Here is a 13,239-nt window from a genome sequence, read left to right as displayed (position 1 = left end):
ATTTATTTATTTAACTGATTATTTTATCAACTTTAATAAAGCTGAAAATCCACTGCTCACTTGTGTAAAGGACAAACAGTATTTAGTTTTAGTAGTAAAGAACCTACAAAACACCTTGGCAGCTGAAGGAAGCTTGCTTATCACTCTAGTCATGTTAGAGACACTGTTCCATGTTGCATTAAGCTTATAAATTAAAATCAGACATAAAATGAGAAATAAATTAAAATTAATTGAAGAGAACTGAAAAGTAGTGCATTTAAATTTATGGGCTTTATATTTTCAAAGTGACTAATGCTTACTTAATTAGAGTGATTTACTTCTCTTCTACCTCTTTGGAACAGCTCAAGTACCCGGAGTTGAAACACTTACAGAAGCTATTGATGAATTTCAGAGTGCCTCTCAAGTGGCAGGATCTGTAAGTATCTTCCCATATGGATAATCCTTTAAAATTTTGTGGTTTTAAAGTTTCATAAAGAATAGATTTTGCATAAAGATGAAAGTTCTGCTTGCCAACACTGTCATCCTAGAGAGAAGAAAACTAAATTTACACAATCCTTCCAAAGGAAGGACAGTTCTCTGTCTTAATTTTCCTTCTAGGAAAGGTGATATTTTGAAATGCGTTTTTATAATTTCATACAAAACTGTATTTTGTTAGACTTACACATATAGCTCCTGTTGAAAGTGCAGTCATTTTATACTATGTCTGTATGTTTTTAAACATTAGTCAAATATTCATTTTACCAGGTATTACTCAATTTTACAAATAGAAGAGAAAAAATAATTAAAACTCTCTTTCATTATGAAATATGAAATTATAATATCTCAATTATAATTTAGTTTTTTGTTAATATTTGCTTGAAAACTAAGAAACAAGAGGTCTCTAGTTAAAATATATGGCTATAAATATATATGTACATATATATTTAAAGAATGCAACATTATGCTTAGTAATATTTCCACCAGTTCTTTTATTTTGAAATTTAGACAATCATTGCAGGTATGAAGTTTGCAGAAAACATAACCAGCAGTAAAATAATTTCAAAAAATTATATAACCATAATTTTGATGCTAGTTGTATTGCACTAGGAATTTGAATATAGGTTAAAGAAGGGATTGATTTTTTTTCTAAGACAAATAACTTGACAATAGTTGTTTGGTTTAGCAAAATTTTAGACAGATATAAGAGGACATGTTAATTCCTGTTCAGCCATTGCAACACTGGTTTATAGCACACCTTAGTGTTTATAAAGTAAGTGAAAAGAAGAGCTCAGTATTTTTTAGCTAAGGAAAAAGGGCAACATAAATTCAGGCATCTGATTAGTTAGTACTAGTAAAGCTAGATAATATTGAACATAAAGTATTTCCAACAAGAGTTATCAAAGCAGTTAACAGATCTGGAGTTCTAGATCAATTCCTAAAGCTCTGAGAACTTGGAGTGCAAGAATCTCACACAGCATTTGCAGATATTGGGCAAAAGGAGTAAATAACAGAACTTTAGTTGCCATTGCTTGGAGTTTCTTTCTTGAGCCTCCTGCTTCACACCAGTGAACAGAGGGGTATAATAAATTTTGCATCAGTTTCTGAACCCACGTTCCTTGTTGATTTGGACCTGCAGCTACCAAATTTGATTTATCAGTTCTGCAAACATGTAGCATAGGGAAAGAGCAACAAATTAATTGAATTACATAGAAAAATAAAAATACATTGAAAACAAAAGATCATTATGCTTAGTAGCAAAATCTTGTTACAGAAATGTATAGCCTTCAGCTGAATAGTTTTCAATATATTCTCTGTGTGCGCATGCTTAGGAACAAACAAACAATATGTACCTGTGTCATTTAATGCTCTGCTAGTTCCAGGCTTAGTTAAGATTGCCTGGAAGAGTAGACTGCCAGAGACAGTAAGGTTCTGGGCTGTAACCTTGAAAGCCACACTGGCTGTTGCTGTTATGGCCAGTGGTGCAAAGAGAAGACAAGAGCAGTTGCAGCTATTGCTCTGTCCACCCATCCTCTCTGTGGGGCAAAGGCAGCTCACTTCACTTCCACGATTTCTTGGGAAACTACTTTGCCTAAGTTTCTAAGTTATGGTTAGTTCATATGCTATGGGGTTTTTTGGGGTTGGATTTTTTTGTGTATTGTGTCTTAAAGTTCTTGTTTAAGTAGCGCGTAACTAGCTGACTGTGTACTTTTCTCTTTACGTAAGATTCAGGTATCCAGCACTATGATTGTCTGTAACTTATCTCCTCAAAACGAATCAAACGATACAACTGTTCTTGTTGCCTTTTAGGGCTCTGATGGAGAGATCTGTTCCACGGTCCCCTAATAACTTTCAGTGAGACTTATTCTTTGACAATCTTGATATATAAAATAGAGAGATAAAACTGAGGTTCCTCATAGGAAGGCTGTGAAGATAAATGCATTCTTGCAATGGATTTCCACAAATCCTCCAAAGCAGTAAGAAAAATGCCTGAAAAATTACTTCAGAATTTATACCAAAATACATTCTGATGACTTGAATGATTTTCAGATATTATATGAGATACAAGATGAGAGAAAAATAGAATAAGGTGTTGATCAGACATTTCTCATAAATTGGACAAATTGGTTCATGGCATTCACTCAAATGTGCATATTACATATAAAAACCACTGATGTGTTTTAAGGTGTGCAATGTTTAACATTGATACTGCATTCCAATAGGGTAATTTGAATCTGTTGCTAGTTAAATGGATCATTATAATAAGTTTTCTCCACTAATGTGTGTTTGAAAAATTTTTCTCAAAGGTACATTGGCCTTCATATGATAAGTACTTTTAGAAAAATTGTAGAAAGAATTGTACATAAGGATCTTCAGAAAATAACTGTGTGGGTTCTTTTCTTTATGTCCCATGTATGAATCCACATGTAAGATCTTTGATGTGGATACTAAAACAATCTAGATACTAAAACTATCTCAGAAGACATAGGCAACATCTATGTCTATAACATTGTTCATGTAATTTACACTGTGGTTATATTATGATTTTCTTTGTAGCATTGTATATGTTTACTGTTCTATTTCTGAAAAATTGGGGAGTTTTTGTAGTTAGACCTTTTTCTTTAAACATAGAATCTTTTGCTATGCTTTATTTTTCATGAAAAGAGTTAATGTTTGAAAAATGGAGAAATCAGATTTTCAGTGCTGCCCAATCCCAAACAAGGCATTCTAAATTAATGAGTAAAGCTAGCAAAAAGCTGGTTGAAGTATTTACAAGAATGAGCACTTTTCCCAAGTGTTTTGCAAGAATTCAAAGTGGAAGGAAGCATTCAAAACATCCTTAGAGATCCTAGTTTACTTCTGGGTCATTTTCTCACAAATGTTTAATGTAATGAAAAGTGCTAGGCAAAATGCAAAAGCTTTTTCTTGAGATTTTTTCAGTGTGGTGAACTCAGAGTCCTATTTTACTTTATGTTTCTTCAAATGAGTTTAATAAATCTTTGGCTAGCAAGCTTTAAGAAAACACCAAAGTGATACTAGGAAAAATTTAGGTGGGCTAGAATTCCAGCAGAAATGGAAAAGCAAGGGGAAGTTACTAACTTTACTAACTTTACAGTGACTAACAGAAAGGAAAAAGGCACATGCACTGAGCAGATCACATTGCCTTTGCCTTCCCTCTAAGTTGCTTCCTCTACCACCTGGATCTAACAGGACTCATGCTTAGTTGTTGAGGGGTTTTATGTGAATCTTTACATTCAGTCATCTTGGTTTGCATGTGCACATAAAAAGGTATATTTTTCTCTGCAAATTATCCATGTAAGGCAAACCAATCCAAATGTAACAGAAACTGGAAGAAAAAAAGTTGTCCAACTGCAAAAAGCATATCTGCATGAATTTGCCTTGGGTTTTTGCTCTTTATTACTGGGAGAAAAATACTGTAATAAAGTGTTTTATAAAAGTGTTTTGTTTTAAATAAATTTTCTCCTGTTTTGATTACTGCTTTGAAACTTTTCATTTACTTTTATTGAGGGAATACAGACATGGATTTTCTGTGACAAATGCATAAAGTCCTTAATGGTAATTCAGTTTGTGAAATGACTTGAGGCTTCGTGCACCAGAAAAAATTAAGCTTTTATTCTTACTATCAGTATATGTTGAATACTATGATGATGCATCATATAAATTCTATTTGTTAGAAATTTTCATAGCTTTTTCCACTATTTCCCGTTAGAACAATACTAAGAAGTAACTTGATTAACTTGTACAAGTTTGAGTGTAATCAACAGCTCTAAATTACCCAAACTTCAGTAATTAACTAAATCTATACATTATTTCAACTAAATCTACACATTATTTCTTGGATTGGGGTCACTATTTAGCATTTAGCAGGTTAGTCATTAAAAGAATTATTTTAAGGTTGCACTGCCACATCAGGAAGAGCAACAGTTCACCTGTGAGGTAGTATGAATTATGAAGGTCATACTGGTATATTATACACACAAAACTAGTGTGTTCTGATACAAAAGTTTTCAAATCCAAGTGGAATTTTGTATGCATGTGGAAATTCAGGCACCTACAGTTGAAATTTTAAATTTTAACTTCAAATTTTAAATCTTTGGCAAAAATAATAACAGATAATATTAGATTACTGCAACTCTTCCAACAGCTTGTCAAAAAAACCTGTGCAAATGTTTAAGTTTAACCATTATTAGATAAATTAACAATACAAGATTGTTTGAAGAACGTAATATCACGGTTCTTGGGAAGTAAATTATAACTCCTGCAAGTAGTTAAGCAAGCAGTTTGAATGACATACCTTGAACCTCTTTGGTTGAGACCTCCACTGTATAAAACAAAATCCATAAAATATACATGTCATTTTGTACATACAGTTGCAAAAAAAGAAGAAAAAAAAAAGGGAAAATTATTTCTTACTTTTAAAATTATCTTTTTCTTTGGAAGGCACCTGAAGTACTTAAAGAAATTATCCTTTCTTATCTGCTGATATTCTTTTTGCTGATATTCAGTTATGTATTGCACAACCCCTCCTGGGTGCCTGCATGACCCCTGTGATGCCTGGCAGGGCTGCCACATTCTTCTATCTGAGCCCCAAGGGTAAGGACTGCTTCCAGAAAAGCCTCTGCTTCTCACAAGTTCATCAGCCCCACTGGCACACAGCATGTGCTTAGTGCTTTGGGGGAGATCTAACACAGGCAGACAGTAGGGCAGTTTTCTTCTTGAGTGAAAATACTCTTATTAGGAAATATTTAATCCCCTAAAATGTAATTTTAAACTGAAAGAATATTTTGAACTTTAGAAAAATACATATATATAAAATAAATGAGTGCCTTGTTTTTACCTGTCTAAAATTTTGGGTTCTTGGTCATGACAAATTCAGAAATATTATTCCAAATACCAGTAAGTCAGAATGGAAATTTAGAAAAAAATTATTCTGATTGCATTTCAGAAACTTAAACAAATGTGATTCCCAGGTGTCCACATATTTCCTGCTTCCCACTTGCCTGTAAACAGAAAAATGGTGTGTAGGTTAACTCAAACTACCATTTTTTTAGTGCAAGGTTTAGTGTAAAATGTGCTGGCTGACTGCCATGGGAAGCAAAAAGCTTGTAATTTCAATTACATGGTATTTCAAATAGAACAGGCTCTAATGTGGAAGGTGGGGATTAGACGTGGCAGCTGATATTGCAGCAGAGCTCTGAGAAGCCTTATTATTTTTACAGTGTCAAAACCCTGTGTTGACTAGCTCATCTTATTTCCTTGAACAGACTATGGAAGCTGAAAGATTAAACATTTGGTAAACTCTGTACAGAAAGGACATGTTGTGTGCAGAATCTTCAAACGAAATATTGCACAAAAAGTTCCACTGCATGCAGAGTGTCTGTACTTGCCAGCTGCTTGGCCAGAGTGGAAGGGACATTTGCAAACAACTTCTTCAATAAAGAGGGGTTCTTTTTGTATTTGGAGGGATCTCTGTCGAATATGTCTATATAAAGATATTCAAGCTATTCAGCAAAGAAATTGTAGGTTATGCATAGAAAGCTAAGCACAGTTGTATTCTTTCCAGTTTTACCTCCTGAAGTTACTCATAAAATTTTCACATGATTAGAAAAACTGTGTAGAATGAAAAGTACAATAAAAACACTTTAGATATACTTACAGCTTGGCAGGAACTAATTAACTGGATTTACCTCTTTTTTCCTCATTTCATTGTGATCATACAATTCAGACAGTCTTTAAAAATGAAGAAACATTTTCTCTTCTGAGGTGGTGACCTACTTAATTGCATTTCTGTTCCATTGTGGCATTCCCAGTAAGTTAAGGTATTTTCCAGAAGTTCAGGAAATCAATGATGAGAGGGATTATCTTTGGCCTTATTGTTTGGAATTTTTTATCTTAGCAGTAATTTGGCTAAGGGACCAAGGAAGAAACAAAGCATTAATGACTGTATGGTATGTGAAGAAATTATGATGATATATAAAGAAAGCCACATAAGAAGTAGACACATAGTTGACCTTAAAAGTTGACAAATATAACCCAAGGGCTTTGTTTCAACATATTTCTGGTGCAGAGAGACACTGCCTCACCTTGAAAGTTTGAAGGTGATGAACAGGGCCCAGAGTTGTTTCTACTGTGGCGTTCAGTAATGAAGAGACCGAGGAGATGGTCTGTTTGCTGGCAACCCTTTCAAATTGCTGTGCTGCCCTGATGATTTAGTTGCCTTTCCTGAAAGGAATACTTCTTGCAGTGATAAAACAGTACTGGCAATTTTGATTAGGAAATTCTATGATATTCCTAGAAGTGCTGCTTTGCAGAGATACTGTGCCAAATGTTCTGGTAATTTAAAGTAAATGCAACCCCCACTAAGTAACTGGAACTGCTCAGAAGGTAAATCATTGAGGAATTTGTTCTGTTCCAATGTCCAAACATGGAGCAAGAGCTTGTGTGAAGGTGTATATCTGAGTTTCTTTAGACGTGCCGCTTTTATCTAATGCCTGCTACTTATTTTATTTAAGGTAAGACATGATATTTTATAGTGTTTTGCATAAAATTTTATATTTATATTCTACATAAAAAGGACCAGATGCATGATTCTAAATGAGAATACCACTCTTTTTGTTGTTTCATATGTAGATATGAAACTAGATTAAAAGTATTCCCTTTTCTTTTTATCTATGTAAGTCTCAGACAGTTTGGACCTTGGACACTATGGGTGTCAGACCTGGAGGTTCCCCAAGACAGAAACTCTTAAAAGACTCCTTAGCAGCAAAAGAACTTCAGACCATGGAAAAACACCTAGCTGGTATGTATGGTAGCAAGGGATCATAAAATGCCTAACAGCACTTACTGAGCTTTCTCTGCCAAGATTTTAGATGGAGGAAAAGATTATCTATCTCACGTGCTGATGAAAACAGATGAAAAGTTAAACTTCCATTTTTTTCATTGAATAAAAACAGCAAAATTACTGTTTTATTTGTAGGTGCAATGAACTTCACTGTAGTTACAGTAAGTACAGTACTTTAACAGTAATTAAACTGTGTTAAATTAAATAAACAGTTAAATACACTGTCAGACCACAGCACAATAATGCTCCTTTTTTTTTGTTTTCATGTTTCACTAAGACTTCTGCAGTAAGGAGGTACCAGTGCTTTATCTTCTGTTAAGCAGTCTTTAAAAACAGGCTGCAGTGAACATTTTGCTTGAGAATAGATTGCTTTGCAGGAAAAACTCACCTTGTTCATGAGACTTCTGGTTGAGTGAAGTCTGTTAATTTGTGTGCTGTGGAACATCTGCAACATCTTTGAGGGGGTAACCATTTCTGAAAAGTCAAACAAAAAAGTGTGGTTTTTTCAGCAAAAAATATGTTTCAGAGCTTTATAAAGGTTAATGAGGGATATCCTAAAAAGTAGCTTGGAATTTGTTCCTCTTTGTAATCAATATTTTCTATCTTCAGCTTTCATTATAATGTATTACATAGACCTATAGCATGATACTCCTATATAATGCATGCTATTTGTCATATGGTGAAAGTAATGCTGAACTGGTACATAAAGAATGTATATGTAAAATGAAGGTAGAAATGAAATCTATCTGATCCCTCTTTCAAGACATTCAGAGAGTGAGGCAGAGAACTTTACACTTTCAGTGTGATTTTCTAAAAGACTTTGTATATGTATCTTGCCAATAACACTGTGTGAAAGGCTTAGGAGCTGTATCTTCTTTTGAAAGAGATACAGCTCTTGTACTTCTTGTACTTCTGCCTAGGGGCTGTTACAACTGAAGTCAAGGCATAAGACAAAGCTGTAAGCACAGTGAGGGAAGCTCTTTAGAAAAGGGTTTGGCTCATAATGGGGGCAAGAACTAAAAATAATGATATATAAAAATGAAGCTTTTTTAGGTGGTTTTTGTGTCTGACAACAGAGATGCTGTCATTCAGATTTTTTTTTTTGGCAGGTTCAAAAAGCCTACAGCTATTAGAGCTGCAGCCACTGCCAAACTAGACTGAAAAATCCATGAGTCATCTCTCTAAGCTGAAACTGCCAGGAACATCTAGTGGGAACCAGGAGACCAGCAAACCAGTCTGTGGTCATCAGGTTTCTGTATCGTAGCAGGGACCTGAATATTCCAGGGGCCTCTGCTACTGAGGTAGCACTTGTCTTCCCTTATGTTGCTGTAGTTATCACTCCGGAAGGGGTCAGGCGAAGATCTCCCTACTTCAGTTTACATCCTAACTAGTCTCACTTCCCACTGCATACTTGTATGCAGTATGCTGTGAAACATGGAGTTCCTTTAGATCTCCCTTGGCAAAGCTGACAGTAATAACTACAATATTCAATAAAATATGGAATTTTAAATACTTAATTGATCGTAAAATAACTAGCTACATTCACGAAGGCTCTGAGATTCAATCTGCTGTTGTGTGACCTACAAGGTCTTCTCTCTCTCATCAATGCTATTCCTGTAATTTGATTTTGGGCCTGTTATTTCAGTAATGCTGTAACATGAGGATCAGTTATTCTACCATTCAGTAATTTTTGTCTGGCTGAGAACTTCACTTGAAAATAGCCCAATTATTAGACTCTGGGCTATTGTATTCCTAATAATTCATGTCTATTATAACACCAGTGCTGCTTGAGAAAATTATTCCCCTCACACACAAGCATAACATGATTTCCATGAAGAATCAGTTTGTAGTACCTCAGATAATAATACTGCAGTTTTGCTTAGCCTTATTTGTCTTACACATTTGCAAGAGTTCAGATGTCTGTGATATCAGCAAGTCTCCTTGTTTCACTTCTCTTACCAAGCGCACTGGAACCCATTAATTCTATGAAATGATTGCTTATCTAGACAGTCATTTCAGTGCCTGAGTTATGACTTGGATTACCTGCATAATGATGAAATATGGTCCCGTCTCAGATATACCTTCTTAAGGGGCCTATTTTTCCCTTATGGACTATGTGCTGGATAAAACTCACTCCTAACATAAGGCATACTTTGGTGCCTGTGCCTAAATTAGGGACTAATACTGATTGCCAGCAACTGCCTCAGTACCTTGATATTTGAAAACAGCATTTTTACAGAATCAGATGTTGAAGCAATCAGTTTTCTTTTCCTTCTCTGCATATGACTCGTAACTTTTTTGTCTAAGATCCAGTCTCTTATGTTACTGTGGCTACTTTATATCACATGCAAGTAGAGAATATTTTTTTTGGTAGTTGATTCCAGCATCTTGCCAATTTGGTTTGTTACACTGATTCTGTGGTCTTTGGATACTTCTGGAATATATTTTATCACAAGAAGAACTGTTAAATAATAAACAGTTTTCAAGTGCATATGAACGATATCCTTATTCTGCCATATTTTTAATGAAAACAAAATGACTTTGTGTTGCTCTGTTGCCTGTATTTTATTTTCCTTTAAATGATATCAACAAGGATTTAAAAAAATTCTAAGTTATAATTCAATTCTGTTACTTAATATGGATCTGATAATACTGTTAAGCTGGGGATGTGTGATTTTTTTTTTCTTTCTGGTTGAAAGGCTTATATTAAAGCAAAATCAAACAGAGGATGTGTAAATAAAACTGAATAATTATGCTATAGAAACATGTTAATTATATATAGAGAAATGATTAGAATAATTGGTTTATCTGCAGGCTTGATTGCTACATGAAATTAGGGAAACGTGAGCTAGAATATTATGTTTATTTAACTCTTATTAGATCATTCAATATTCAGGTAATCTCTTCCCTGAATCACCACAGGGAAGTTAGAGGTCTGTAATTTTGCAAAGAAATAAGCTAAGCTGAATCTTTAAAAGAACATATTCTTCATTTGGTTTAAATCAAGTAGTCCGCAATATCATTTATTTGCCCCTGAATTTTTGACAGGCATCTTACAAGTTCTGCACCAAATTAGGAGTGGCCAGCAGGTCAAGGGAGGTGATTCTCCGCCTCTGCTCCACCTTTGTGAGGCCCTACCTGGAGTGTTGCATTGAATTTGGGGGCCCCCAACATGAGAAGAATGGGGACCTGTTTGTGTGGGTCCGGAGAAGGGCCACGAAGATGATCAGAAGGTTGGAGCATCTCGCCTGCGAAGACAGGCTGAGACAGTTGGAGTTGTTCAGAAGAGAAGGCTCTGGGTAGACCCGAGAGCAGCCTTCCAGTACCCAAAGGGACCTTCAAGTGCATGTAGTGGTAGGACAAGGAGGAATGGTTTTAAACTAAAAGAGTAGAGATTTAGATTTGTGGATGTCCTGTCCCTGACAGTGTTCAAGGCCAGGTGTGATGGGGCCCTGAGCAACATGACTTAGTGGAAGGCATCCCTGCCCATAACCAGGGGGTTCGGAACTAGATGACCTTAAAGATTTATTTCAGCCCAATCCATTCTATGATTTTATGAAGTTCCAAAGTTGAGAGCATAATGGAAGGATATTTCAAGATGTAATCATTTCACAATGGAAATAATTAATTTTAAGGAGTCAGCAAGGAATCAGTTAGAAATATTCTTAACTGTGTGCTAGAAACAATAACTATGTTTTGAAATTTGCTAACAGCTAAACATTTTATCTTTTAAAAGTTGAGAGACACTTTTATCTGAGGATTTCACAATTATTTCAGTTTTACTAGCTTTTCTATTAATAGCATTTGAATTGTGTGGAATATGTTGTATTAGGCTAGTAACATGAAATTGGCATAGCTTATTTTCCTGTTTTCAAGGTGTTATTATAAAATAAGCTAATGTTTAAGGCAGCACATCTTTAATTATTTAACATACAGCATTCCTTTTATATCTACTGGTAAACATGTGAAAGAAAATCTTATTTTCCAATATGTGGTTTAGAATCTGTTTCTTTTAGGACTTTGAGAACCGGAAATCACTGTTATCAAAATAAAATATTAAATGCTTAATTTATATGAGCTCACTTAATAGGTGTTTAAATCAGTACAGCCCTTCTGATTTACAGCTTCTGGGACTGTGACTTGTGCAGTTTAATGGGAAATGATGTTGCTATTCTAAAGATAATCAACTGTTTCTATGAAAACCAAGATACAGTAGAGTACATGCCAATGAAAGTGAAAATTCGTAACAGTAGTGTAAGATAGAATAAACTTGATTAAACTGTTTCTTAAGCTCTACATTTCTACTTGCAAGGACTTTCAGTATGTTAGCAATGCCACCCTTACCTGACTTTGGTGGATATATATTATTTAATTCAATAGAACCATTAATATTATTTAAATTAATTCAAGAAACACTTTTCATCACCACCCCTGATCTGTTGTGGTTTTAAATAAGATCTCATTTTTTATAGCTGTGTGAGAGGTAGGGATTGGACCACCAAATGGCAGTCACCTTTTCTCCTTGGATTCTAGATGTTGGTGACAGAACACAAAGTTCAGGTTCAAACAGGATCACAGATCCAGATGAGCAAAAGCTCAAGGGTTATTTCCCCCAGAGTTTTGGTTGGGCAGTAGACAGCAAGGCCAGAAGCTAAAGTTTTGCCTTGAACCAGTTTTGGATTGTGCTTTACTTCAGGTGAGGATGGCAAGTTTATGTCACGGTTCCATCTTGACTTGATACTAATCTTGGCAAAAGGCATAGACAGATAACTTTGATGAAACAAGAGGGATTTTTATAGGTTGTATTGACGTTCAATGAAGTGGTAATGTTTCAATTCCGCGGGATAGCTGCGTCTGCAGTAAATAAACTTTAGGGAAATGCTTGCCAAAAACATGTGAACTGTTAATTCTGATGCCTTTTATTTTAAACATGAATAGGTTTTCTCCTCACAGCTTCAGATTGTCACTTATGTTGGAGAAAATCATTAAGGGTTTTAAACTAGAGAGGAATAGACAGTGAGTTTCCTTTCTTTCTGTTTTGTTTGTGTGTGTGTGCATAGACATTGAGAAGGACCTAGCATTATGGGAAGAAGCAAGGCTCTCAAGAAGCCCTGGTGTCCAGCATCACAGTGTAGTTACGTCTGACAATCAAAGCAATCTTCAAGCTTCACAGGGCCAAACCCCAAGGCCTCAGGTGCCAACTCCGACAGGGAAGAACATTCAGCTCCAAGGAAACAAATCACCACCGCTGCCCACCAACAGCAGAACACAGGTCTCCAGTGTTGCAAACAGTAGACCGTCCACACCTGGTGCAAAAACCAACAGGCCATCAACTCCGGGGAGCAGACCTGTGACTCCAAATAGCTTGTTGTCACGGCCTCTTGTCCCTAGCAACCAAGGAAATAGGGAAAGCATCATTAGTATACAAAGAAGCAGATCTTTGACATCTAAGAGCCAAATTGGGAGGACCCTCAGTGCTGCTTCAGGGCTCTCTGTGCAAGTGAGTGGAGACGTTGTTGGAACTGTCACTACTCAGAGAAACAGTTTATCAGAAGTAAGATTTTCAATTTAATGTCTTGGCTATGTTTAATAGCATGAATATGAGATTGCATTTTATGTTCAAAATAACATCGGTATACCTAATGTAACCTACTGTGCTGAAAAGAACTTGAAATATAATGATGAGAAAATTAGCAAGGAAATACTGCTCAGCTTTGAGAGGTACTGATTAGAGAATGTCAGTATTATTAGAGAAATCATACTGAAACACTTGTGCTCCCCAAATTTACCATGAGCTGTGTAGGGTTTTGCCTGTATGATGCATACCAGTGTTGTTAGCCTTACAGTTTCTAAGAGGTGTGTACCTCTGGAATATTAAACACAACTTTATCTGCATACCT

The 13,239-nt window shown here is 35.5% G+C and overlaps 1 protein-coding gene across 2 annotated transcripts in view; it reads left to right on the top strand.

Moving 5' to 3' along the window:
- Positions 1-13,231, top strand: part of C1H8orf34 (chromosome 1 C8orf34 homolog) — a 134,598-nt gene extending 121,367 nt beyond the window's left edge. For both annotated transcript variants that reach the window (XM_064651324.1, XM_064651314.1), the window contains 3 exons: positions 342-415; positions 7,177-7,297; positions 12,400-13,231. In XM_064651324.1, coding sequence (XP_064507394.1) covers positions 342-415; positions 7,177-7,297; positions 12,400-12,911 — 707 coding nt within the window. In that variant the 3' untranslated portion in view covers positions 12,912-13,231. The remainder of the gene's footprint in view (positions 1-341; positions 416-7,176; positions 7,298-12,399) is intronic.
- Positions 13,232-13,239: the final 8 nt, after the last annotated feature.

The sequence above is a fragment of the Pseudopipra pipra genome, chromosome 1, assembly GCF_036250125.1.
Source record: "Pseudopipra pipra isolate bDixPip1 chromosome 1, bDixPip1.hap1, whole genome shotgun sequence".
NCBI lineage: Eukaryota > Metazoa > Chordata > Aves > Passeriformes > Pipridae > Pseudopipra > Pseudopipra pipra.
Note: the sequence above shows the minus strand (reverse complement) of the source record. Positions and strands in the feature narration are given on the sequence as shown.